Genomic DNA, 27,308 nt, shown 5'->3' on the forward strand with positions numbered 1-27,308 from the left:
CATAATCAGCCCATGAAACATCAATGTGATCAATGCATATGCAAGAAACTAAACTTTACATACATCATATACCCTCTACACACCTATACTTAAACCTTCATCTTCTTGCCTTTCGACCCTTTCTCACCCTCACTAACCCTTCTCTTCCCTTTGCCATCCTTCTTGTTATTCCCATCTTTCTTGGACTGTTCATCCTTCTTATTGTATTTTACCGTCATGGTCGTGCTCAATCCCTCCCCACCATTACTAGCCAATTTCTTGACTTGCTCTTCGGCGTTCGTCCAATCTCCCTCCAATGGAAGAGCATATTCATCCATATTGATGGAATCTAGTATCTCCCTCTGTGCGGCTCGAGCTTCGTCAGATACAGGTATCGAATCTTCTAAATCCTCTTCGATGGTTTTATCTAACGCTTGGAATTTGTTATTGGAAGATTGCGTAGGATTAGGTTGAGAAGGTAAGCTCGATGCGATCGAGGCTTTCTGGATATCTTGTAGTTGTTTGGTGATTTTCCTCAAGATCTTACCGAAGAGTGCTAAACATTGAGTAGCTGTTATTCCCAATTCAGTCTACAAAAAACAAAATCAGCCATCACCGTTTTTCAGTAATCACCCTAGATAAGATAGTTCTTTGACTCACCTCTAAAGCCTCCACTGATTTCCTTTGTAAACCCAAAGCCAACAAGATAGCCTGTTGGGCAGCAGCAAGTGTACAATCATCTCCCAGCTTCTTGCTGAAGAATAAATTCGCCAAAATCGGTACCAGATCCAAGACCACATGATAATCCAGCATACTATCCGAGTATGACTCCAATCGTTTCATATCGAAGGGAGTTATCAAGGCATTCAATTCTTCGGCCGTTATTGTCTTCTTAGGTGAATTGAGGGCAGCAGGTAATCGAGGTGAGGCAGCTTCGATTATTGATAATGCTACTGAAGATTCGAATTTCTGGAATGATGAGTATGAAAGAAGGTTCATGAATCGTTGTCGGAAATCTATAGTGTGATTGATTCTCGTCAGTTGATTCGCACCTGGGTATACTGAGAATATGGCAACTCACCTTGTGCAAATGCAGTCAACCATCCTTCGGTCTGTTCGACGTTATTCAACAGACTTCTAAGCATCACAAATGTATATTCTCCAGTCAACGCGTTTTCCCTCTGACTTGCGTAAAGGGGTATGAATCCAGCACGTTTCCAGAACCTCAGCAAGTCTTTGGTAAGACCGAACGATACACCGAGATAATCCAACTGTTCGGGTTTACGCTCTGATAGTCGTTGGAGTAGAGGTGGCATTCGAGCCGCATCTCGTATCGAAACGGTATCGTTCTGTAAAGTTTCATTCTGGACAGCACCATCAGCACCGGTCTGGATATATAAAAGCCCAATACTCACAGGTCCGACTTTAGCAGCGTCCTCGAACGATTCTCCCATATCAGCCGGCGCATCGTCAAAGTTATATAATTCGCCACTATAGAACGAGTTCAAGGCTTCGATAGCTCTGGCACCATATCCCATCTATCCATTACCATCAGCTGAACAGCCCACGACATATATAACTTGCCGAATTCAAACCTACCCTTGCGTAATCAGGATGAGTAGCTATCCTTACAACTCTCGCTCCCGATAACATAGCGAAATCGTTGTCTTGGAACTGCAGGGACAGTAGTCAGCTATTTGGTGTTGCTAGTGTCTTTCACGGGTAGCTCACCTGCATGGATATCAACCAAGGGATCATATCACCTGAACTCCTCATACCCGACTGACTCAACTCCTTCAATATCACATCCCTACTAATATTCCCTTCTAAAGCCACTTGGAGCACCACCAAAGGATCCGGAAGAGAGTTGTCATCCTCTTTAATCGGTGGCAACAACACGAACAAGTGATGTGCCGGTGCGTCCGAGAGCATCTGCAGATCGTTTGGCGAGTTCTTGTAATGACTTGCCACGTATAAAGCCATCATGCGCTGTAGGAACACCTCTGATGCCGGGTGGTAGGAGAATAAGGTGTCTCGATTGACATAGTATAATTCGCATTTTGACGGATGAGGACAACCTTGAACATTTTTCGATACTATCGTAGCGTCGAGACATAATAGGTTGTTCAACCATTTCTCAACTTGATCTCCTGGCGAATACCTGATGGGTTCATCTAATTTGATTTCCCTCAGTGATCGGACTAGACCTGCTCCTGACCGACCTGCTGAGGCAGCTTTCGAAGGACCGGCATTAGATGTGACAGATGAAGGTGCAGGTTCTTTGCTTATGGAAGGTCGAGTCTGTTCTCGTAATTGTTGGATAAGCTTGATGGATAAGGATCGTCCAGTACCCTCATAACCGTTGATGGTGGATGCCATGAATACTAGATAGGGACCGATGAGTTTTCGAACAAGAGGAAGAGGGATGGCAGCGGCTTCATCGATGATGACAAGTTCGGCTTGACCAAGGACATGGGAATCCTCAGGGGCGATATACTGAATGGTACAATTAGCACATTGTGGCCGTTGTGATTTTGTGATTGTTGGATTTTTCGCTTACCTGTATAGTCTGTCTATGTCCTCTAAACACATTGACTCTGACAATGGCTTTCTTAAACTCTGGATTTGTACTCTGCACTATATCATAATCTATATGTTCCTCATAACCCAACGCATCTAAGGCTTTGAACACGAATTCGAAGAGGGTTTTGAGGTTTTCAGGATCAGGGGAAGTGACGAAGATGTTGGAATAGTCATGGGCCAATGCCGCTCCAATGGCTAGACCTAATGCAGCGGATTTACCTCGACCTCTTGCTGCTGTCAAAGCTACAGTAGACGATAAAGTCTTCTCGGAGATGGCTTCGACAAAGGTCAACAAAGCTTTTGCCTATTGCAGAATATCATTTTAGCTGGATTCCAGCTACGTAAACGTCAACTAAACATACCTGGTCTACTGTCTTCGCCAATTTGGCTAATGATCCGACGATATCTACCCCATCCAAACTTTCTTTCATCTCCTTCAATTCCTCTGCTTTCCTCTTTCTCCCTCGATCGTCTTCATTATCCTTTCCAACTGTTATATCCTTCCCTTTCGATAAAGGCAATACGTTTAACTCGTCATCTAAGACCAAACAATCTGAACAAGACCCGAGGGACAGTATGAATCTCTCATTGAATCGGGGTTGAACGAATTGGTGCGCATCCGTTCTATACCTTGCATGAACGTCCTGAGAAGAGAGTTGATGTAATATCAGCTTCACTGGACGATACAGGCTTGCCACGCCAAGAAAGCTCACCATGGCCATTGCATACAGCTGCTTCAAACTGTTCATGGTCTTCAGCAATAGCACGACGATACCACCACCTTCAACAGTTTCTATCGACCTAGCCAGTAAATTCGGTGTTATAGCTTCGTAATCCTGTAAAACTAGCATTCCAAAAGTCTGACCTAATATCTTCGCGCTGTCTTTATAGTATGTATATCTGATATCGGTGACCGCAACGAAGAGCTCAAACGGATCCTGTTCATTCGCCTCCCTGATTCCCCTCTTGACATCTCGCTTTATCTTGGCTTCTCTCTTCTTTCGATGGCTAGGGACCGTAAGTTGAGTTAGCTTTTTATAGGAGAAATAGATCCGTACTGAGATTGGCTTACGTCGTGAATCCTAGATCTTTCTTGTAACACCAAAGCACATTTGGTCTGGACGATACTCTAGCTTGGGATAAGAGGAAATGCAAGTTGACCACCTGATGGCATCGAGCTAGTCAGCTATATTCCAGCTTGACTCCTTGACATCTGATTCGAACTGACCTGATCTCTTCCCCTGTCCCCTACCATCACGAAGAAGCTCCTGTGATTCGATTTGACACCATTGTTGATGAGCGCCGGTATACGTGGGTCCAACTGCTTCCTCATGTTGCTCTGCTAAGCTTGTCCTGTTCACTCGAGATAAGTGTTGTAGGTTGAGCTTATGCGAATTCGATCCAGTCAAAACAGTGAAATCTTGCTTGTTGGACAGTGGAGGTCTGATGTTGCAACTGAGCTCAACTTTCAGAAAATCTGGGATAAAACGAATAAAATACAATGAAAGAATAATGGGTGACCCGGTGGCAAAGAGGTGCGAAGTGGAGGTCGAGATGGGTTCAGGTTTGTTGCCCCATACCGGACTCAAAGGGTATATATACCTCGCACCCTCACACCCCATTCTCACTTGTCCCCCCCATCTCACTTTGCATATAGCATACCATCATCCGTTCCCACCATTTCGACTTTTCCTTCTATTTCTCTACTTCTCATACCTGGCAATTAAAAGTAATTGATCGACGACTTCACATCGCTATACCGTCCAGAGGTCCGATCATAATGTATGTATACATATCTACCTCCTGTCAGACAGCATCCATCCTCTTTTGCACCCATCCTCCGCTGACACCATGTCTGTAATCATATTTGTACCATCATAACAAAGGTCGAATAAGATAGTGGTTAGTTTATCGTCTGTCCTGTCATATTGGCGCTATGTCAAAGGGCTGACTCCCGATGATCAATGTCTATCTACCTCATTACTCATCATTCATCTTCAATAGCCTCAAACATACCGTTCGATCATCGATGATGTCATCGCCAACGTGAAAGTGGATTTTGAGGAATATGGTATGGAAGAAGAGGTATTGCTAAACTTGCAAGCGGTGAGCTGAATATCGTCTGTTGAAGTCATCCAGCTGATATCTTTCTTCTTACCCAGAAATGGGAAGCGAGATTATTGGAAACACGAGTAGCCGACTTCGCACGAGCACCTGGATCTTCGTCATCACCCGAACCAGGTGAAGGGGGAGAGAACGAAGGCGTATCACCAAACTCTACCATCCCTACAAATCCAGTATCATCCCCGCCCGGCCCGTCGTCTGGTATCTTCCCTCCGCCAGGTCAAGGTCTAGCATTACCGGGAAGGAATTTGAATGGTGGTGATGATGTGAGAGTGAAAGCTGAACCGTCGGATGATATAATGAGAATAAGGGGAGGTGCTGTACGTTGTCTGTCACGCTGTACCAAACTGTCTAAGGGCAAGACTAGCTGATACCTGATGATGGTAATATTACAGAGCGAAGATGTCAAACCTATCATACCCATAGACCCAAATAGACCTGAACCCAACGCAGCGGGATTATTACCTGGAGACGATATAATAGATTCAGATTTAGATGATTCAGATGATGAGCTCAGGGATGATGCGGAAGGTGGAGATGACGATGGTGATACGGATATAGTGTTTTGCGTGTATGATAAGGTAATTCGATCCATCTCATGTGGATACAAACACGGGGAGAGATGACTGAATCATGTTATGGGCTCCTTCAGGTGCAACGAGTCAAGAACAAGTGGAAGACGGTATTCAAAGATGGAATGATTCACGTCAACGGAAGAGATTACCTGTTTGCCAAATGTAACGGGTGAGTAAAATACGTTAAACAGTGCACAATATTACATTGTCAATGACAACATCGTGACGTCTTTCACCTCAGCGAATTCGAATGGTGATATAGAAACACCTGCACCTTTTACCGACCTGTCCACTACCCCTTCCCATCTGCGACAAACGTCATTATGAAATCTCACGCCCACCCACGGCTTTTCCACCTTTCCCCTTGGCGATTCACGAGAAACGATAGTGATCTCATCGGTTTGTCTTCGTTTCAACGATCAACCTTCCTCAATTTTACACTGCCCGACCAGCGAGAAACCTCAACTTGGTCTTCAGCCTTTTAAGCTTATCTTATTTTCCCGTCCTCATCGCATTGTGATTGTGAGGCCCTATTGTAGTGTACTTGTAACACATGAACTTCATCTTCCCGACCATGACTTAACACATCTATAGTCATCCTGTAACCAGACGGTGTATGCATCGACTAACGAATAAATGACACCAGCGCGAACCTCGAACCTGCTGACCCTTAGATCGATCATACCTTCCTTCATCAATATATACAGGGTGTTTCCACTTCATCGAACATGTATACAATATCATACCAGATGACTGAGTGACTGTATAGAAAAAGGGGGACTTGAATGCTGAAACCTTCTTTCTCCAATTCATACAGAGCTGAAGATCCTCGTCCTTTTGGCAACCGATGTATGAACAAATCATGTTGTACTCACCATGATACCTCCTCATGGCTGAGTGATCTCAAGAAGGATTGGATTTTGATCTCATCAGATGATCTACCCGAATGGGATCTGCCTCCATAAATGACCGTCACACCCCTACATTTCCCTCTTATGTCATCCACCGTATCTACCAGCTTCTCATCCTTATATAGATCTAATGCTAAGCCCTTCATATCACTCGTATATGATCCATTGGCATTAACGTGTGTTCCTTCTCTCGAGAGGTCGATGGGAGTTTTTACATTGAAATTGAGTGTATCTCTCCATCGCCTTAGCTCGTTGTTGTGATTCGCTGAATCGCTGAAATTCCGAATCTTGATGCCATTGAATTCTGTGTTAGAAGAGGAATCTGGGGTACGAAACGGGATGAGAGCTTCCAGGATGTTCACACAATCCCTTTCGGACTCAACCTTGAATCCATCATCGTTCCGAGTTCCGTGACTGCTAGAACCCACAACATTTGTCACATCTGCTGATGTGAAATCTGAAAATTGGAAGAAATGTATTTCGTATATACCCTGATTCAAAACGGTCGTTTTATCGTAAATACTCTGTGGAGATCGCTCTTCGGGTTTAGAGAATAATCCAGGTCGACTAGTCTTATCGTGTAAAGCCACTCTCCACAAGAATTTCTCTTGTTCTGTTACGACGGTGGCGCTCGCTATCTCAGTCGTCATCTTTCAAATTTTACTGTGCGATGTTGCCGAGAAGAATAGGCTATTCGTTTGTTGGGCACAATGATGGGTAGGTCATGTATACCGATGTATGACAGTGGCAAGCGGAAGCATGAAGAGACACCTGTTCCCCTGTGAAGGTGCATCTTCGACTACTGCTTGGATTGTTCTACTATAGGACCCTCTTCTAGCAGGAGAGGTCTGGAGACAAACAGTCAATAACGATGTCCGGTAAAGCAAGACGTATACGATGAGGAGCTCTGATCTATTTGGATTTGGTTGTTTCAGGTTCAAGAGGTGTGATTAGGACAAGTCCAGACTATTGCGATGGCTTCGTACGAGCATCATGTCTTCAAGAATGTTCACACAGAAGAACAAGCCGCTCAAACATGTTTGAGGCTTTATGCCTTCACCCAGAATTGTTAGGTCGCTCCCTTCCTTTGGTCTGCCACATTCTAGTCAGTACAGGACTGTAAGTCATCGATGCCCTATGATCAACCGGGACGATGTTGTATAACGAAAAGACGAGAGCTACTTCCGGCGATATGAAAGGGGGAACGGCAGCTCGGGGCTCGAGGAGGGGTGACGTTTCTGGGCTCATCGACAGTATCGAATTCAAGAAATTCTTGGTTCGAAGAAAAGTAATGGGCACGAAGCCGGTTTATCTGACGACATCGACGGCAAATCGATGCGGTTCTTGCATCTGATCGTCTCACCATTTTTTTGATGCTGTACGGGTGGTCTAGACCATTACAATTCCCCAAACTCTGCAGAATTTGCAAATCCCCAGAAACGACTCAATAGGGGACAGAGAAGAACTTAGACACCTATGTGACTGGGCTGCCTTCGATCAGAATCATACAGCTACAGTACATGTATGCATCTTTCACACACTTCTCAATGTCGTTAGAGTTACTGTGGCATGGGACGTCATCCACAAGACGCTAAGCAATATCCTTTAGAGGCATGAGGGATTGGGCATCTTTTGAATGACGAATGCTTATATAAGACTCATGCATTTTCTTAACATCCTGACTCTCTCTACTCTTTCGTTTCAAAGTAGCCTCACTGCCATATATATCCTTCGCAGTAGAACTTTTTCGTAGCCAGCGCTAACATTGTCTAGCTCCTCATTACTTCTGTATCATGTCAAGCCAAGAAACAAAGCAGGGCACAACTCAACTCGCAACTGACGATACAACCCAGGACGCTACTCAAGAAGGAGCCAATGATAATGCTACTCGTGACGCTGACCAGAACCCTATCCAAGACGCTTGGCATGATACAGCCGAAGGGAGGGTCCATCACCAAGAAATCAGACCCTTGGTCTTCTACAAGAGATATAGTATACGACAGTGAAAGAGGATACACTTTCGTTTCCCTTCCCGAGAGAGAATTCCAAGTCGGATCATTTGATCCGGATGAGTCAAAGATCTCGACCGATGTGACTGATTTTGAAAGGCCTACCAAGACCTCTCTCAAGAGAATTATGATGAAGACTAAGGGTCTTTTTGCCATAAACCTCAAGGTAGAAGCCGACAAAGCCTTACTACCTGAGATTGAGGAAGATTATGCAAGGGCTCAAGCGAAATTCGGAACATTGCTCGAGATACATAACGTGCTACAATCCCGACTGGTCGAGACTGGTACCGTCGTGGCAGGTGTCAGTGTACACACCCCCGTAGAAGGATACAAAAGGGGCAGGAAGATCGCAATGAGCACTGAGAGACTGAACCTGCAAGGCCCATACTATCTTTCTGACTACGAGCAGGTACGTCCGGAAGGTCTCGCGGGAAGTTCCGAGTGATTGGAGGAGCCTACAGATCAATGTGATCAATCCTGCTTCCCGCATAATCTTTGATTTGTATGGTACATCTGTCCATGATCCCATAGCCAACACACGATCAGCAGTTAGTCATATGCATAAACCTAAAAACATTGCACGGCCTTGCCACGCTTGTTGCAAGCTAATGTGGCAGATGGTTTGGTCATGCCCGGCGGATTTCCCTGCTTTAGTTGATACAGATGCCCATCCTCTTAGCGTCAAACGATAAATGGTTCTCGAACATCTCGTTTCGAATACATCAACTTAAAGTTCAGTACTAAAGAACTGCTTTGTGACTGTTCTTCAAACCGTCGAAGGATGGTGTCCTGTTAGGTTATTGCGGAGGCTATACACGATCTCGATGTGACCTGCGCTGTTCAACTCGTGCTCCTCATATAAGTAGATATTCTCGACAACGCACAAATGTCTGTCAAATCATCATCATCGATGTCCGTGATATGCATTGAAGTCATTAGAGTCGTCTTACAAATTACATAGCCTTAAGAGCTTTCAATCTTTCCGTCGCGCTCAGATCCTTCTTTATATTACTTACAATCGTCCCCCTATCATCATTGCTAACATGTCCAATTCCCACCCCATTCGAGATCCGATCCAAAACTTGAGCAGCTTTCTGCATCTTCCCACCACTCGCTGACGAAAGCGATTCGTGATGTTTAACCAGGACAGTCAAAGCGTGCGATAGTGTTCCTGAATGTTTGGTCAAAATGGACGAATGTACCTGACCGAGGAAGATGATCGTATCGAGGAATACACTGTGTGATACAGCTTTCAATGGCTGTTCACAACGTCAAGTATGATCATCAGCAATATTCACATTGATCTACTGAAGGAATGTTACTTACTCCGTTAACGCATGATGAATCCAATGAGATTGTCAAGAGTCTATACCAATCTGGCCAAATTCTACACCAGAAAGTGTCCATGGCGTCCTCTTCCATATTGCTCATCAACGTACTATTGCCGGCCTCTGAATCGTGTAAAGCCAAGATGGTCAACCGGAATACCACAAACACTACTGACAGAAGTTCTGCGCCGTCTCCTGCGGTGTCCTGTAAAGTAAGGAAGTCTGCGGAAGCTCGAAGGCATAGAGAGGTGGCTCGAGCGAGCAGTGGGTAGAGCGATATGATACGTTTTCTCGCTGAACCCATTTGTAGATCTAGCGAAGACAGAAGTAGGAAGATAAACAAATTGACTTGGGTAGACGATGCCTGAAAAAGATAATGATCCCTATATGTAAGTGCTTCGTTGATCTGAATGCGGGAAAGCGTCCTGACACACCTCAGACGTGATGTTCCCCAAGTTCTGACTGATGATCCCCTGAACGATCATCTCCGCCTTACACAGCACCGTAGCAGTTTTCATCATTATTGCCGAAGTTACATCTGCATCTAACTTTCCAACAGCGAATGTCGGATGGGTACGAAGTAAGATCTGTACACATCCCGGTACCGAATCCCCAAGTACTCGTTTCTGTTGAGTAAAGCTTCGAGCGTCGAGGTCGTGGTCGGGGAAAGCATTGACAGCGAGGAACTATAATATATGATTCAGCACATCATCGATTGACAGTAGGCGGTATAACTCACGTTGAGTAGCGTAAGAAGTGTGACAGGGGTTACATTCAATCCATGTACTATAGATCCAGCCAGTTCGAAAGTGACGGTCCTGACTGTATCTTCGGTAGACTGACCTCGCGCTACCCTCTCTGAGACAGCTAACAATTTTGATAACGTATCGTGCGATACATTGAAACGGGTGAATGCAAGATGGAGGAACGTGGATAGCTGATGTAGCAGTGTCTGGTTCAGTCGCAGTCAGCATTGACATTATTCAGATCTAGAATGTCCGCGGCTCACTGTTGACGCAATGGGCTGTACCAAGTCTAAAATCGCGGCGCAAGTCTTCAATGCCGGGTTAGGATCAAACTCGTGTTGATCATATTCAGCGACTTGTTTACCCAATCTAGCAATGAATAGTCCGAAGTCTGATCGAGCTTAAGTCAGTTGTGATAAGGAAAGATATGATCAGGCCACTCACTCTGAGCAACATCCTCAGATAGCTCCACTTGCAAAGATTCCGAGAACCTGCATAGCGAGACCAGAACCTGATCAATAGTCTGACGACCACGTTTGAGTACATCCGACCTACATCGAACATCAGCATGTCGTCAGACAGATAGTGACTTGCACCCTCACAGATTGTGGAAAACATTATCGAAAACCGACGGCTGTCCTTCTAAAGTCTTCTCAGTCGCATGAAGTAGTTGAAGGGCTTTACCCAGACTCGAGGGTTCGTTATGCTTGTAGGTAGCAGGATCTTCAATCTACATTTGCGAGTTCAGTGGAAAAGGCCTTGATCTTGGTGTGACACGACTCACTCTGAATAGCTGAATGAACAAGCCAGATCGTCCGAAGCTATAAAGAAGAGTATATTTTATCAGCAAGCAGTCCAATCCATGAGAAGAGAATAGTAGTTACCTTTTGATAATTCCTCTCAAGAATACTCGACCTGTGATGCCATATGGATAAGCTAAACTCATACAATTGATCAAGTCCCCTCACTCTGCTCAAGTACTGCCGAATCAGCATGCTCAGCTTCGTTCTCTTTGACCAGCACTCCAGCAATGGTAGCAAATACCGATCTACCAAACAGCGATCAGCTCTTTATCGACCACGAAAGTCGAACGGGAGCTCACGGTACAGCCCTTATTACACTCCCCCGATCCATCCTGACTGGTGCAGTCTGCAAGATCTGCAAAGCCAATAACCTATTCTCCGCGCATTCCGTAGTAGCTACAAACTGAGCGAGAGTCTGTAATGAGCTGAGAGCAGCCAGTTCTACCGTTCGTACATTTTGCTATAGAATCGTGTGAATTAGTCAACTACGAATATTGATCGATCTCCAATGACATGGCAGCTCACCTTGAAGAACGTGACCATGAGAATATCCAATAAAGTTCTCTGAGTGAGATATTCGAATTTGCCCAATTCACTTCCCAAATCTATCACGATAGGTACGAAGAGTGCTCCTACCAGGGCAGTCTTCTTAGCTTTGCTTTCAAATGTTTGACCAGATATGGTGATCCTTGCTGAACTATCCAATACACCCCGGATGGACGGAAGGACGAGAGAGGTGATTCCTTCAATGGGGTTCGTCCAAGGTAGAGAGAGACAGGAGGCAACGTGTTGTTGGAATCTCTGGGCTATGATCCAGGGTACGCTGACCCCGGACGATAGCATGTCTAAGCCTAGAGAAAGTAATGAGCATCGAACGGTTTGAGAATCCATTAAGGCATTCATCGTTTGAGACTATTGTATAAAATCAGTACAGATTATTTTTGAGAGGTGAAAGGCCATGACGTACAGCCCGACCAGGACGCAGTTGAGTTATAGAAGCCACTTCTTCGGCCAGCAATTCTTCGATCTTCGTCCAAGAGATGACTACCCCATTCATATGGTGAGTTTCGTGGCCGATAACAAGGATGTTAATGAAGACGTACTAGGCCAAGTGGGTAAATTCAATCTTAATCTCCTCAACCTAGTCAACAAGATTAATCTCTTTTCGTCACTATGTCTAACCAAGTAATCTTCGAAACACAAAGACATGGCTTGTAGTTGAGCTGGAAGTAAACATTGAAGTATGACTAGATTATCAGGTATCATCTCTGTGGTATCCGTCAGAACATCGAAAAGAAGTAAGATCAACCCGACCGCTGAGGATTGCCATGAAGTCAATTCGAAGACGAGACTGGAGTCGGATAACTCGAGTATGAAAGTGAGGAGTCGTTCGCGAACTTTAGCCCTATACAAGGGAAGTGATGTTAATTTCAGCTGCAATCCTGTTCAAGTCGAGATCAAGGTCGAATGATCCGAACTCACCTCCCCTCAGGTCCAGAATCAAGTTGTTCCCTGACGATCTTCTCTAAGGAATTCGAATTCACACTTAACATCCTCAGTATCACCCTCGTACGGCTCTTGCGATCGACCGCAGCATCCACCAAAGGCCATATCCTGTGGCTCAATCAGTCAGTCCAGTTCAAGCTGTAATAAATACTGAAATGGACTTACACTGGATATAGCTTCGAACAAGCACGGTGTATCTGTCAACATGATCAGCTGTCTGGGCAAACATATCATCGAGTTGAGCTGCAACTTACGAATCCATCCACATTGTCCACCATCGAAGCTTTCGTAAAGATCAACCATAAAAAATCCAGTACCATCTCCCGAGGAAACCCTGCACGATCCAAAACCGAAGCAGCCGATAAGACCATCTCCTTATCGAGGGAGAAGACAATTCGACCACTCGGAGCCCGTTTTTTCTTCGACATACTATACATCGTGGCATCATCAGCTACATATACTTCGATTGAAGTTGTCACATCCAGTTGAGAACGACGTACCTTGCAGGTTGTTTCGTATGCAGCTCTCCACTATTTAACGAAGTTTGCGCGACGTCGTCTAAAGGTACACCATACGCCCGAAGACAAAGTAACATACTTTGCCTGATCAAGTCGGGTCTATGACCATAATTCATCGTATCAGCAAGATCTTCGAAGGAAAGTATAACAGCTACTATGACTCACTCAATATGCGCTAAACCAGTACCAGAGCCTTTGCCCAAATCGCTGAAAATCCCTTTCCCGACTTTAGCACACAGTCCAGCAAATTCTTCCGGATCCATGCTCATCCCGTTCGCTCCTACTGCAATGACCAGATCGAGTCTCGCAGCTACTTCGCTTTGTGTCGTTGACTGTAATTCCACCAGATCAATCAAAACATTCCATGGAATCTCTACTCCCGAGAACGAGAGGACTCTGAGCCATCTACAGACTCTGATCAGACCTTCTGGACCAGACTGGGAGACCGAAAGAGATAAAGAGAATAAGTCCGTTTGATCGAATGACGATGACGGAGTAGAGTTAGAATGGCGCAGAAGTCGGGGGAGAGAACGGTACACCACGTCCTGTTCGAATCGATTTGTGAGTCAGACATCTTCGCACGAAATATAGGAGAACAAGATAGACAAATCAAGCCAAGAGGGCTATTCTGATATTACGGACACACTCACCTGATCTGCTAAAGCACCTAAATCTTCTAGCCAAGCAGTGACCAATTCCATCAGAGTAGAAAATATCACTTCGGCATCGACTACAGCAGTCATCCTCTCTAGGGCTATACCAGCCATTTTCGATGCGAGCTAAATGACACACAATAGTCAGCTTGATATTTGAAAACCACATGCAGTTTGGTGGCTCACCTGATCATTCGATTCTTCACTGTCGTAGTTCAATTTACTAGCTGCCAGGGGATTCTTACATTCTTCATAAACCATAGCTGCGTACCTGTGTGAGTGTATCACAAACGAGGTCAACTTCGATATAACCCAATATAGCTCATACCTTGAGAACGAGATAGATTCAGGTAGAAAAGCGATGATAATCATTTGAGACTCACGGTATAGGATCTAAATCATGTAAAGCCCTCAACCACCCTTTCGCGTATTTCTCCATCAATCTATTCCTATCATCCTGATACATATTCACCGAACTCTGATTAGCATTGATATTCTTGTTTGAGATTTTCAATCCAGGCAATTTCCGATGTTTCGATGCGTAATGTTTGACAATCTGTAATAACGAATCATCATGATTCATTATCCAATCAATCACCGATTTACCTAATCTATCCAACGCATAAGGTGAACATAGTCCGCTAGGCCAACATCTTTCAGTCAACAACCTCAATCCTTGTTCGTTCAGGGATAGATCCATATCATCTAATAAGACTTCGATGGTGGATATGAGAATTTCGATCGTAGGTGAATTATCAATTAACAATGGTAGGTTGAAACCCGCCCATATATTAGGTGAAGTCAAGTCTTCAGCAGTGACAGAGAGTTTATTGTTGATAGTGATTAATCCAATCGATCGAAGTTGAGTTAAGAATACTGTCGATATATATTGATCTGATATACCTAGGTCCGAAGAAAGGGAAGAAGAGATGATTGATAACGGTAACATCTCGTATGAACCTTCATTACCATCCACCGCTTCATTCGGAGCAGGTAATCCCACAGGCGTAAGTAATCCATCTGAGGGAGTTTGCGTTCCACTTGCCATCGGATTGGTCGACGAAGGAGCTCGTAGTAGCGCAATAACGTAGGTGAGGAACCTATCGTAGAACAGATACCCACATCCCAATGGCATTTCAGTACCAATGACATGTGTAAAGTCGCTGGAAGCAGGTGAAGCTTCCGAGTATCTTGATTTCAACTGTTCTTCATATAACTTCAAGGTAGATTTCATATTCAATAGATCGGGTTCGATCTTGACATTATAGTCGGTGATCCGCAAACTACCACTTGATAATCCATTCTTGAGTAATTGATATTGAATCCATAATTCACCCCAGAGTATTGCTATTTCATCGTACGTCTTCCTCTGAATATCGTCTTTCCCTATGCAAAGCTTGGTGGATATATTGTTGAATGACTGCCAGAAGCGTGAAAGGGAGATGACAAATGGATTACTCCCCTGAGACGAAATCTCATCTATAATCACATCTCTACCGAACCTGCATTGACCTCTATTATCCTTCTCCAACTTATCTAGACATTGCGAGTGAAAGAATCGTTGACATCCGTTGATACAACTATACGCTTGAGCAGTTGTTCCCCAAAGTGGAATATTACACGCATCGCATAGTGTAAGGTTGAAAAGATTGACCAGGATCAAATCATGTTGACCCACTCTTCGCTTTGTTGAAGTGGCATTCCCACGTATCGTAGATCCAAATAACACTTGTTCGTCTAATCTCGGAGGAGTAGGTGAGAATTTCACATGAACCATTTGATGAGGGGTCGAAACATTATCGGAAGACAACGTGATGACATCGTAAGTGTGCACTCCACCGGTATGATAACAGTGTAAATGTCTAAATTCTTTGCACATCGTACATCTGACGATGAACCCATGTACTTCCGACTGGCAGACTCCACACTTAGGAGCTGTGTTTTCAGGGTCTTCTTTACTTGAGCATCTCCAAGGTATGAAATAATGTGCATCATCATCTTCACCTAAAGCCCTTTCTTGGCCTGTCTCCCATTTGGCTCGGTGAGCGGCATATGTCGTATTTGCTAATCGACGGGAGACGGTATTATGCCCTACAACTGTGGGATAGAATGTCGATAAAATCTCTAGAGCAGTTCGTCTGGCCTTCGAAGGCGCATGAGCGACGATCTCTAGTAGGTCAAGAGAAGAATCCGGTTTGGCCGTGAGAATAAGTGTGAGCAGTCGATGGACCCGATGAATAGTAGTCAATTTCGATGTACTTAGATCGACCATCGTAGTCAGACCTGATAAGATTCGAGGAACGAGTGAAGCAATTTCAATAGTCGTATGTGAAGCATCTCTCGTAGCGTAGGTGGATAATAGACCTGCAATGTCACCTGGAGGGAAGAAGGGGAACGATGGCGACGTGGGTGAGAATCGTTTCCAACCTGGTGTAGACTGATTGTGTGGAGGAGGTAAGGAGTCTTGCGAATCGGTAGATATTGCGAATGTAGGAACAGCTTTACCAGGAGCTTCTTTCGTTGAGAACGGGTCAGTCCAACCCATATCTTCCACCTGATCTTTCTTCCCTGGTCCACCTCTTTCCTTTGCTAATCGACCCAATAATTCGCCTAATTTACCTTCCAGCCACTCGCAGACTTTTTCTAACATCCCACTCATTCCATAGAACCCATCTACCACCATTCCAACCACTTTGATCTTGGCATCCGTTCCGGATTTCGCGTATACATAGCTTGCGATATCCAGACAGGCAGCTTGTAAGGCATATGGAGGACATAGCGGTCTGAACAGATGGGTTCGATGTAGACAATCCACGGTCAATAGCGTCTGCAAGACATGCAATATCCGAGCCAAGAGGACTGGACCTGCAATTAGATTGTCATGTGAATTCCTGGGATGGTGATCTTCCTGTTTCTGATTATTGGTATCATTGCTTGATAAGGAGAAAGAAGGTTTGATCGATCCCAAGGGAGCTATCGAAGAGAACCTTCCTGCTTTTCTTTTATTCTTGACTGGTGTAGAGTCTAACACCGGTACACCAGGTATACTAGGTCTCCCGCCACCATGTTCATCTTCGAATAAATCCAGTCCTTGTTTTTCAGCTAAAACTAGCAGTCCCCTAGTCTGTTCGAGAAAACCATATATCGCTTCTGTATCAATCTCACCTTCCGCTAAAATGATATCCTCAAAATCTTCACTTCCTATCCCCATAGTCGCTGGTCCAAGAGATGAAGACGTCGCTGTACCAGGCGGAGACAGTATCGAAGAAGAAGCAGGAGTAGAAGGTATACCACCCGTAGCATGATGAGCAGCATGCGCCAAGACATTTCCTATTCGCTGTACTTTGCCTTTCGACTTGCCTTTATTCCTCCCACTAATTTCCCTAGCTGATATCGCTGCTCTTTCCAGCAAGTCAGGCGCAGCATCTCGAGACTCCAGCTTATCTAGTAAGTGAGAGAGCAATTTCTGCGTCTCATATAGACCTCTATTGTTGGTTGCTAGCCTAGATGGCTTTTGTTTGGAGGTGATGGTCGGTCTTCGAAATCGCTTGGGCTGGTCTGCAGTGGGAGAAGAAGGGATGGTGAGGGGCGGTACGGAGATGGAAACATCTCGTGAGCCAGGTGGTGATTTGGGTGAAGGTGGTGCAGTAGCTGTTGGAGAAGGTGCATCATTGGGTAGGGAAGGTCGCTCCAACATCAACTATAGTGTAGTCATCATCAGTCTCAACGATAACGACATAGATATATCAATCACCTACCCTCGGTGGAGGTCGTCCACCCGGGCGAACACCCAGAGCTTTACGAGCATCGATGTTACGATCCGCGTTACTCTCCCTCCGAGAGGCCATCATCTATCGCGTTACTGCTTATCTTGTCTGACTTTGCCGCTGTTGATCATCGTCGAACGTGAACTATTGTTCAATAGCGAGGTGAGAGATCCTTTCTCTTCTTGTGGAATTGTCTTTCTCTTTCTCAAACAAGGGAAGACGCGATGCTGCTGTCGATACTGTGCGATTGCTGTGCCTGGATGGATCACGTGACATCATGATAGATTATCATCCGCTCATATCTTCACTTGCCATCATCCTTTCCCAAAAAAATGTCATGATGCGTTCAACTGTAACCTTTTGTACTCCCATCTGTATTTCACATCATCGGCATATACATAAAAGTCTTTTTACTACCTATCTTAGAGTACATCTTGTATCCCGATTTCAGTCGAATCATACATCTTCATCTGATACCGCTGCAGTCCAACACCCAGATCTGGTCCATTCACATCTTTCATCACGAACACACGCCTTTTGGTCCCTTCTGTTCTTGCCGCCCCTCTCGCCTTGCCCATACAGCATGTCCACTCCTCGACGATCATCTAGACCCTCTACACCTTCATCTTCAAATCCTGCACCGACGCCCATACGTACCAATATACACCATCACAAAACGGCAGATGAGCTGGCCGCCGAAGAGGCAGCATCCATCTTACATACGCCCACTACTCGCCTCAGATCCGCGGGAAGTACGACGTCGGTTGGAATACCCATCGAGCTTGAAACGGGCAGTGCGAGGGCTCTGAGGCACAGAAGATTGAATGAAGTGAGAGAAGCTACGAGCGAAACGAGAGAAAGGGAAGATTCTAAATCTATCGCATCGGTTTCGAGCAGAAGTCAAGATGATGATGGGGATGATGAAGTATCGAAATCATTAGATGTTTCTATACAAGGGGATGATGACCTTCAGTCGACCTCAGAAAATGGTCACGATGATGATGATGATGATGTCAACTCCTCGCCTTCTACTGCTCTCACCACTGGTCAAATTTTCGCTCAGCCTCAGATATCAATTCCTTCCGACGACGAGGAAGAAGACGATTCCGATTCCGAATCTGATGATTCAGAGACTGACTCGGCTGATGATGGATCAAGCACTGCATCTGCGTCTTCGTCGCATACATCGGATTCAGATGATGAGGATGACTCAGACGAAGAGCGTATGGACCGACTGTTAGAAGCTGCCAAAGCTGCTGCTATAGCCAAGCAGAGTAAAGGAAAGGGGAAAGCTATAGCAGATGAAGATGGGGAAGAGGTACTTGACTTTGACGAAGATCAGAAAGAGGAGAAGAAGGATGCGTAAGTTACTGGTTGATGCTATAATGTAGATAACTGACAATGACCTCGATCAATAGGCCTATTCCCGATTTATCTGTCCCCCAATTGCCTAGACCACATTTGTCTTTCACGCAAGATGGGAAAGCTCAAGCAGCAACCAAAATACCAGAACTGGGACGAGCTGGTCCGTCAAAGAAACCTATCTCAGAAGGAAAGAAACGAGAGGTTGCCATACCTGAGTTAGATGATAGACCATATGAAAGAGAATTGAGTAAACGTGAAAAAGCAGCTGTAAGTAATCAACACAAGGAAACTGTTATTCTGGCTTTGAGATCAAGCACATGTTGATATCGGTGATTTCTGTTTAGCAACCTCGTAAAGCTACTACATCCGAACTTTGGGCTAGTATACCTTCACCTCGATCAGATCTTTTACCTCAGATGAAGAGGGATTATCAAGCTCTCGCTCTTGCCAATAGCTTGGATCCCAAGAGATTTATGAAAGGTGGTAGTAAATCTGATAAAATACCTGAATCGTTTGCTGTGAGTTCCAATCTGATTTTATGATCATGCTCTTGAGCTCATTTGTCGGTTTTGACAATGATCTAGATCGGTACGATGATCGACGTTCCTCGTCATGTGCAAGATACTACCTTGACGAAGGAAAGGAAATATAGAGCGGGTCAGGTAGTCCAAAATCTGATACGAGATGATAGTACAGGAGAGTACGCCAAGAGGAAGTACGGGGATCTACAGTGGAATAGGATGGAGAATGGTAGAGGTAAAGGCTGGAAGAAGAGGGTCAAGTGGTAGTCACAGCATACACTTATACCACCAACCGTAAGTGTGGCTGCTTTCTGCCTGGGATGAGCGTAGCTCATACCATGTTGTAGTCGTTCCCCTCGTCACTGGTCTCCCATTTGTACATAGTGCGTGGTCATCATGAGTCATGAGCACTACAGATCTGCGATACTAATCTCACTGCATTCCCCACAGGTAATAGTTGCATTCTCACCATTGTTGCATTGCATATTCATAGCATCGTATGAGCGCTGAATGACCTGTCAACGGAATCAGATCTGCCACGGCTATAACGCCATAACGCCGTGTGATGCTGAAAATTTTCATTGTGCTAATTCCCGGTTGTTTGTTCTGTTTTTGGATCCGTCATCATAGTGAATGCGTATGGTGTGGTAGTAGTACATAGTAAAAGCAGTGTTTGGCCACTCGACCAATCCCCTTCGTTTTTCACTCGCTATACACGGCCTTAGATGGCTCCCTCACCATACACATATAGAGGGCGAGTGAATCAGCAGTCCACACCACTCGCTGATCCCCTCCTCCTCCGCTCCATCCCATGGCTCCCGGTAGGATGGTAACCTCCAGCCGTCGTGCGGGGAGGGTTACGAATAAAACCAAGTTATTGATTTACAAAGGGACGGATAAAGTGGATTTGGGTGCTGCCGAAACTATCGTCTGGGAATCAAATGATCCCTCTTCATCCAACTCTGCCCACGCCAATTCCGAATCAACAAAACATCAACACGTCGGTGCCAAAGGTGTGGAATCTGGTGAACTACTGGTAAGTCGACTCTCCTCTTCAACATTCTCTATGCATGCATACCCCCATTGCATATGGCCATCCCCTTCATTTTGACGTCTAAAGTGGGTAGGGTGGATTTGAACCAAGAGGGTTGAAAAACAGGGTTTCCGCGTGGGAATAAGAAAAACGCGCGCAAGCCTTCCTTTGTTTATCATCATCAAACAATCCTTCTTTCCCCCATTATTTTCCTCATATACATGTTATTCTTTCGTGCCCACATGCACTCCCTCACCTACTCTTCAACCTTCTCCGCTTTTTTCTGCATGTTCAGATGTGATCTTGTTGTCGACGAGTGGTCTGTCTCTTCCTTCGGCCGTGTCGAATATCATCCAACCCATTTCCTATTCGGGTAATTCTCCTTCGGATATTCGTCATTCATCTCATTTCTGTTTACAACATGATTTCGTATTCTTGGTTACTAACGCGTTTCTTCTTCTCTTCACTCCTTCTCTTTCTCCAATAGGAACACCATCTTCAAGCAGCTTTATCATCGGCATCCCTATTACATTCCCGCGCAACCTCTGCTAAACCATCTTCACCCGATGGTAAATCAAATGGTACAACACTAAAACCAGAAACCACTTCCACCTCTTCGTTAAACTATCATATCCCCACACCTGATGCTACAGGTCTGGTCAAAGATGATCTATTCGCTCCGTTGTATCAAGCTACGAAGTATGTCGAACCCGTCAACTACATTAGATTCTCTGATACGGTCGAGGAGAGCAGCGGCGGATGGGGAGGGTTAGGATATTGTATGGATGACAAAGATTATAAATGGTTAAATGAATTCAATTCGAAACAGGAAGGTTCAAGTGGTACTGCCAACAGTCCTCAGACACCTTTGAAAGAATTTACAAACGGTAATCAACCTCAACCCCCTACCAGCGCTGGAAGAGGTATGAGAGCGAAAGGGAAGGAGAAGGAGAAAGATAAGCATGATGGTATACCTACATCGCTGTTTATCTCAGAAGATACCTTTGAGTATATCATGGGCGTGTTGGAGAAGTATGCGGAAGATAGTGTACCTATGTTACACACTGTAAGTCAATGTCTCATTATGTAGACATGCAGTCAAGTAACTCAATTTTTCCATCTCGTAGAACTTATCATTGCTTCCCCCATTCTCCTCTGTCGAACCTCTTTTCTCATCCCCCATATCCGCCTCTTTTCTGCCAAGTAACGAAATACCGAAAGGGTTGCCGGATCTGAAGGTTCTCTCTCGAATGGCTAGAAATGTGTATTCTCATTGGAAGGTTAGGAGGGAAGAGAGGGAAGGGAAACCAATCATACCTGCATTGAACGTAAGTTGTTGCTTTAGCTATCTGGAGATCTGGCTTCAAGCTAACATTTCTGTCCAGTACGACGAGACCAATGATAATGATCCATATGTCTGTTTCCGACGACGGGATATTCGAGCAACTCGTAAAACTCGACGTACGGATAACTACTCGATCGAACAATTCCAGAAAATCCAAACCGAATTGCGTTTGGCTCACAATCTTGCGTCTATGGTAGTGCAGCGTGAGAAGCAGAAGAGGGAACTGTTCAAATCGGATAAAGAAGTCTGGGAAGCTAAATGGAAGTTGTTCGAGACTAAACGACGATGGCCTTCGCTGGGTATGACAAGGGAAGAAGAGGAGATCATCACTGGAAGACCAATCTCAGGTATATTACCTCCGCCAAACACCATCATACCCTCGATGCCCTTACAAACTTCATCATCTACCAATATACCACAGGCAAGGAAGCGAACCTTTCACGAGAAAGATAGAGAGGAAAGAGATAAACGGGATAGAACGAGTGATCATCCATCTCGAATCACCAACGACAAGATACCTGTTGGTTCATCTGGTCGACCAAACATTCCCGAGGTCCTCAAGGAGAGATTGGCCGCTCTTCAGTTGCGACATGAAGAGTTGTTGGCCAGACGGAAAGAAGCAGACTCGGCTTGGGATGACTGTACTGATGTGAGTTGTAATTTGCTGGCTGAGAGATGAATCATCTTGCTGAATCCCTGTTCATTCGCAGAACTCATATCAACCCTTGCCCCCTTCCGCTGCCATCCAGACATTCCGACCTCGAACGTCCCTTGATCCCCACTACGCTCGTACGCTCAACCGGGGTCGTGAGGACTCGGACGATGATGACGAGCCCTACCCCTTGTACCCATCTGCCTTTCGACTTCGACGCGGACGAGGTGGTGTTCTTAGACTCGATAGACGGACACCGCTCTATAGCCACCGGACAGGATTGCCACCGTCTTCACCCTCTGATTACGCTGATTGGCTTTTCCCCGATACCGTTCCATCACCAAACTCATCGAGAAGACCCAAATCTATCGATGAAGTCGAGGAAGACGAAGACGACTGGTCTCAGAAGCGAAGGAAGCTCAATGAATTATCGAGATATGATGTATCTCGAGGTGGTGCTTTGGGTGTCGGGATGGGTATGGAAGAGGATATGGATCGAGTGGTCGTAGACGATTTCGATTCCAAGTATATCCGAAACCGAATCAGTCTGCTTCAGAACGATGATTGGGAGAAGCTCAAACCGGATGTTTCTGTTCTCGATCAAGCAATTACTGCTCTCGATGCTCCCATGGAACTACCTCCCACACCAGTTTTCGTCCGACCACAAATCCAAAACAATCCTCAGCTTGTCGCTGTTCAACTTCAGCAACAACAACAACAGATGATGCAGCAGCAACAGCAAATGGAGAACTTCCAGCGTCTACAGATGATCGCTCAGGCCCAAGCTTTCCAAGCTCAACAACAGCAATTAGCCCAAGCTGCTGCTCAAGGTCAGAATCTGCCGCAAGGGCAAAACGTTCCCTCTCAACCCAGAGCTCCTTCTGCCGACGCAGCATCAGTCGCTTCACCTGTCGTCAACGGACAATCAATGCCTCCCCCCAACGGTAACGGTCGACCTCAAAATGTCAAAAGACAGTCTACCAATGCTCAGATGGCACCACCTGCTTCGACCCAGCATAGACCTAATGCTTCTGCTTCTGCTTCCCCTACAAATTCAACCCATCCTAATCCCGCTAATGGCTCACCTCAAATCATCAACGGGACCGTTCCAAACAACACCAACGGTAACGGTAAACCATTCACCAATTCACCAGTGGTTAACGGCAACGGCAATGTTAATGCGAATGGCAATGTGATTGATCCGGTAATTCAACAAAGGATCTTAGCTGCTCGAGCTATCGCCGCACAAGCTCAACAGCAATTACCTCCTCAGTTGAATTTGGAGAACATGACGCAAGATCAACTCGCCGAAATCAGCAGGATGGCCCAACAAGCAGGATACGGAGATAACGTCCAAGGTTTCGTGGAATTACGAAATAAGACTTTCCTATTGAAGATGGCCAGAATGGCTCAACAGCAACAGCAACAACAGTTAGCTCAGGTGAACCAGCAACAACAGGCCAATCAACAGCAGCAACAGAGCCCTGCCTTACCGACTGGAGGGTTGAACTTGAAGTTACCTGCTCATGCGGCTGCTAGGTTGGGTGCAGCCGGAGGTCAACCGAATGGAGCGAATGGTCAACAACAAGCTTCTCCTGCGCCGCAAAGGGCGTGATAGCGTATCATCATCATTTCGGGCCGTCAACCTCTTAGATCTCTTTTCTTCAAATCTTCATCTAAAACCTTATCGACTTGGTACCTTGGACTTGTAGATGTACTACTCTTTCTCGTCTTCACCATTCCCCTCTCATCCTCTTTCAGGCCAAATACACCTGTACTTTTTCTCCTTTGAATTCAGGCATTTGGTGATTTTGTTTTAAAGGTTGTATATTAGCTTTAACTTTTCAACATTTTCTTTCGGGTTTTGAGAGAAGATCATAAAATAGAAATTTTGGGAGTTGATCTCAATCAGTATCTGAGAGTTGTATGTAGTCTAGCGTAGTCATTGAGATCGAGTTGGATACTCGACTTTATCTCAACGGAAGAAAAAGGTAGAAGCAAAACAAAACAAAAGGAAAAAGAAGGATTTATATAAGATCTGAAAACAAGGAAAAACAAAAGAAAATGGTGGTTAGTTATATATATAAGATCATATAGCTAGCTTCATTCACGTAGATGATCAAATAAATATGCATCAAAACCTAAAATCCTTCTCAATTGAATTCATTGCATCGTTCCACTGTGACTATCGTATTACAGTGCAATTGGCCTGATGGTCATGTTAGAATGCGTCGTCGTAAGAAGTAACTTACCCGCACCGTACAAAAAGCCATTCTGTCCAATCCGAGCGACATGTGTTGTGCCTGAATTTCCATTATCACTCGCTCACTCGCTTGTTCAAACGAATTGATCGTAATCGCAGTCACAACAAAGCAACAACCAGAGTAGAGTAGGCATACTGTATTCATATACAACACTCATCCTTTACTTGATTTTACTCGTGCCGCACTCAGATCCGCGTGATCGATACGAGCACCCACTCGGACACGCCAAGCTCATTGCTGGCTACACAAAACAAAGCAAAACACGGCTATCCTCGAACATACGGTCAATCAAAGCGCAGCATTGGGTATATACCACCACAATACCTTATTCGATACGAACATTGCGTTCAGACTACCCGTGACCGGTACACATACACAGCAAGCACCGAGGTTGAGCTCAAAGTGCATGCATCCATTCCAAGTTTCCCTCTTGATCCACTCAAGTACAGCTCACCCACCTATCTTGGCTATACTCGACAACCGACAACTTGTAACAGACAGATTCGTGTCAGTCGAAGCTTCGACAAACAATCGAAGACCATAAAAAGTCCATACATACGCAACGATCAACAAAGTAATAACAAGACATCTCACCACACTGCTCTTATACTATGTCTCGAAATCGACTGGGCAGTGTTAAAGCTTCTGCCGCGGAGCATGAGCAGAGTGAGTGAATGTTCTGCTTATGCATGTTAGATGAATCGAAGGCTGACTTACGGTGATTTGTACCTCTTACCTTCTCGTGTACTTGACTTACTTTCTACTGACACCAAAAATATGATTGAAACATTACTGACTCTCGATGATATGGCATGTACCATAAATGGAATAACACATTTTGAACGCATCAACAACTCAACACATCAATTGACTTTCATGGGTATGTCGCCATTTGGTACCAATTCACAACTGGTCTTGTCATCACGATACATACATGGATCATACTTCTTATGTGTACCGAAACATTTACGTATCGGAAAACTTGGTATGCTCGTATTTGCGATACCACAATACTACAGTGAACTCCCTCTGGCATTCTCTCATCGATACTCTTCGTCTACTTCCTTCTGTGCCTACCAACCCATCATCTCTCAAATCGTCCTCGCTCCCCGAAATCGAAAGAGAGCGTAATTCACGTACAATCCAATCCGAGAAAAAACATCTAGACGAAGCTTTAGATAAACTCAATGTCCTCTTAGCTCTTCGAAGGGGTCCAGGAAACTCTAGCAGCTCATCTTCATCGGTCCCACCAGAAGGTATACCAGGAGTTGTAATTTCGAACGTTAAAGGTGAACCTTCCTATCCGTCTATATCAACTCCAACGAATGGTATAAAGAAAAAACGGAAATTATCTCTTTCGGCTTCTGCTTCTCCTGCACCAGCCGATCACCCTTCCCCCATGCCAATATCAAAAGCAGGTACACCCCTGAGCGCATCGATGTCGACATCGATGTCTAGAGAAGCTACTGGTAAACAGTTGAGAGAGATGTATTGGGATCAATTACCGTTACAACCCGGAAGAAGGGTCGCTTTTAGATTACCGAAAAGTAAATCTCAAGATATCAACAATAACAACAATGAAAAGGATTCTCAAGTTGAGGTGACTCCTTCTGGTGGTGCAGGTGGGGGAGGGGATGATTGGATATTGGCTACGATCAAGAGGTGTATACAGATGGATAAGATGAGGTATGAAGTTCAGGATGTAGATGATGGAAAGTGAGTACTAAGTCTTCCGATATATCTACTGTAAAATGGTGGAGCCCTGTTAGCTTACACAGGGGTATATCCGGATACTGACATTTATCTACTTCGTATCTATCAGTGCGTACAACACCACACTCCGATCGATCATCCCCTTACCCGATCCAACCTCCGCTTCCCATCTCTCCTCCCATCCAAACAATCTTGAAGATTTCCCCAAAGACTCTCAGGTCCTAGCGTTGTATCCCGATACTACCTCTTTCTACCGTGCGACCGTCGTATCGCCCCCGTTGCCTGGGACGGGTAACGGTCTAGGTCTAAAGAGTACGAGTAAAAGTGGAAAGAACGAATATGCCGGATCTAAAAAAGGGGTGTACAGGTTGAGCTTCGTGGATGATGATGGAAATATCCAAGAGGTGGGGAAAGATGATGTGGTTGCTGTGAGTTGATGATCCCTCGTATCAAGTCATCTTACCATGAGACAGAGGCTGATCTGTCTCGGGTTTAGTTCCCATCATAATTTCGAATTTGATTCGAGCTACTTTCTTGATACTCTCGGTTATCTCCATACCATGATTGAAATCAATACTATCGTATATCGTATATACCTGATCGGTCTTTGTATCTCACTTTTGTAACGTAATGAACATGCTCGGGGAGGTCAGTTGAGTTGAAAACAAAGCTCTTTGTCAGTTTCGTGGATCTCTTGAAAGACGAACGATTGTTACTAGCCCGCAAGATAGGTCCTTGCTTCTATCGACGGTTCTCGAATTGCGCACATGGAAAGAGATCAGTAATATGTATGACATTCTCAATTTAGACGGATCTTGATGAGTGCCGTATCTCAGCAGGTGAAATCGCACAATCCACAAAGCTCAGACTCCCCCATTCTGAGCAATAGTAAGCATTGGACATAGCTTGGGTA

General features: G+C 45.0%; 8 protein-coding genes across 8 annotated transcripts; 5 read left to right on the forward strand and 3 right to left on the reverse strand.

Moving 5' to 3' along the window:
• Window positions 1–89: 89 nt before the first annotated feature.
• Window positions 90–3,895, reverse strand: L199_003513 (uncharacterized protein; the record flags this gene model as incomplete). Its single annotated transcript, XM_064889243.1, has 11 exons — window positions 90–569; window positions 640–995; window positions 1,061–1,343; window positions 1,395–1,517; window positions 1,579–1,653; window positions 1,711–2,475; window positions 2,540–2,866; window positions 2,925–3,206; window positions 3,276–3,570; window positions 3,635–3,726; window positions 3,791–3,895. The coding sequence occupies 11 exons, from the start codon at window positions 3,893–3,895 to the stop codon at window positions 90–92; spliced, it is 3,183 nt and encodes a 1,060-aa protein (XP_064745315.1).
• Window positions 3,896–4,635: 740 nt separating this feature from the next.
• Window positions 4,636–5,518, forward strand: L199_003514 (uncharacterized protein; the record flags this gene model as incomplete). Its single annotated transcript, XM_064889244.1, has 5 exons — window positions 4,636–4,668; window positions 4,725–5,006; window positions 5,082–5,267; window positions 5,339–5,430; window positions 5,503–5,518. 5 exons carry the CDS (start codon window positions 4,636–4,638, stop codon window positions 5,516–5,518), a joined length of 609 nt encoding a protein of 202 aa, XP_064745316.1.
• A 614-nt stretch (window positions 5,519–6,132) lies between these two features.
• Window positions 6,133–6,822, reverse strand: L199_003515 (uncharacterized protein; the record flags this gene model as incomplete). The annotated part of the gene is made up of 1 exon (XM_064889245.1): window positions 6,133–6,822. One exon carries the CDS (start codon window positions 6,820–6,822, stop codon window positions 6,133–6,135), a length of 690 nt encoding a protein of 229 aa, XP_064745317.1.
• Window positions 6,823–7,965: 1,143 nt separating this feature from the next.
• Window positions 7,966–8,626, forward strand: L199_003516 (uncharacterized protein; the record flags this gene model as incomplete). Its single annotated transcript, XM_064889246.1, has 2 exons — window positions 7,966–8,174; window positions 8,281–8,626. 2 exons carry the CDS (start codon window positions 7,966–7,968, stop codon window positions 8,624–8,626), a joined length of 555 nt encoding a protein of 184 aa, XP_064745318.1.
• A 508-nt stretch (window positions 8,627–9,134) lies between these two features.
• On the reverse strand, window positions 9,135–17,583 carry L199_003517 (uncharacterized protein; the record flags this gene model as incomplete). Its single annotated transcript, XM_064889247.1, has 23 exons — window positions 9,135–9,440; window positions 9,508–9,873; window positions 9,944–10,195; window positions 10,249–10,461; window positions 10,519–10,646; window positions 10,700–10,806; window positions 10,858–10,985; window positions 11,040–11,076; window positions 11,140–11,170; window positions 11,224–11,303; window positions 11,358–11,518; window positions 11,584–11,970; window positions 12,026–12,102; window positions 12,162–12,463; window positions 12,541–12,672; window positions 12,730–12,761; window positions 12,819–12,993; window positions 13,065–13,181; window positions 13,248–13,627; window positions 13,733–13,861; window positions 13,922–14,006; window positions 14,119–17,435; window positions 17,494–17,583. The coding sequence occupies 23 exons, from the start codon at window positions 17,581–17,583 to the stop codon at window positions 9,135–9,137; spliced, it is 7,032 nt and encodes a 2,343-aa protein (XP_064745319.1).
• Window positions 17,584–18,085: 502 nt separating this feature from the next.
• L199_003518 (uncharacterized protein) lies at window positions 18,086–19,655 on the forward strand (the record flags this gene model as incomplete). The annotated part of the gene is made up of 4 exons (XM_064889248.1): window positions 18,086–18,864; window positions 18,921–19,134; window positions 19,212–19,385; window positions 19,452–19,655. 4 exons carry the CDS (start codon window positions 18,086–18,088, stop codon window positions 19,653–19,655), a joined length of 1,371 nt encoding a protein of 456 aa, XP_064745320.1.
• A 544-nt stretch (window positions 19,656–20,199) lies between these two features.
• On the forward strand, window positions 20,200–24,033 carry L199_003519 (uncharacterized protein; the record flags this gene model as incomplete). Its single annotated transcript, XM_064889249.1, has 5 exons — window positions 20,200–20,424; window positions 20,909–21,487; window positions 21,549–21,749; window positions 21,807–22,415; window positions 22,477–24,033. The coding sequence occupies 5 exons, from the start codon at window positions 20,200–20,202 to the stop codon at window positions 24,031–24,033; spliced, it is 3,171 nt and encodes a 1,056-aa protein (XP_064745321.1).
• Window positions 24,034–25,293: 1,260 nt separating this feature from the next.
• L199_003520 (uncharacterized protein) lies at window positions 25,294–26,832 on the forward strand (the record flags this gene model as incomplete). Its single annotated transcript, XM_064889250.1, has 3 exons — window positions 25,294–25,348; window positions 25,702–26,398; window positions 26,505–26,832. The coding sequence occupies 3 exons, from the start codon at window positions 25,294–25,296 to the stop codon at window positions 26,830–26,832; spliced, it is 1,080 nt and encodes a 359-aa protein (XP_064745322.1).
• Window positions 26,833–27,308: the final 476 nt, after the last annotated feature.

The sequence above is a fragment of the Kwoniella botswanensis genome, chromosome 1, assembly GCF_036426115.1.
Source record: "Kwoniella botswanensis chromosome 1, complete sequence".
Classification (NCBI taxonomy): Eukaryota; Fungi; Basidiomycota; class Tremellomycetes; order Tremellales; family Cryptococcaceae; genus Kwoniella; species Kwoniella botswanensis.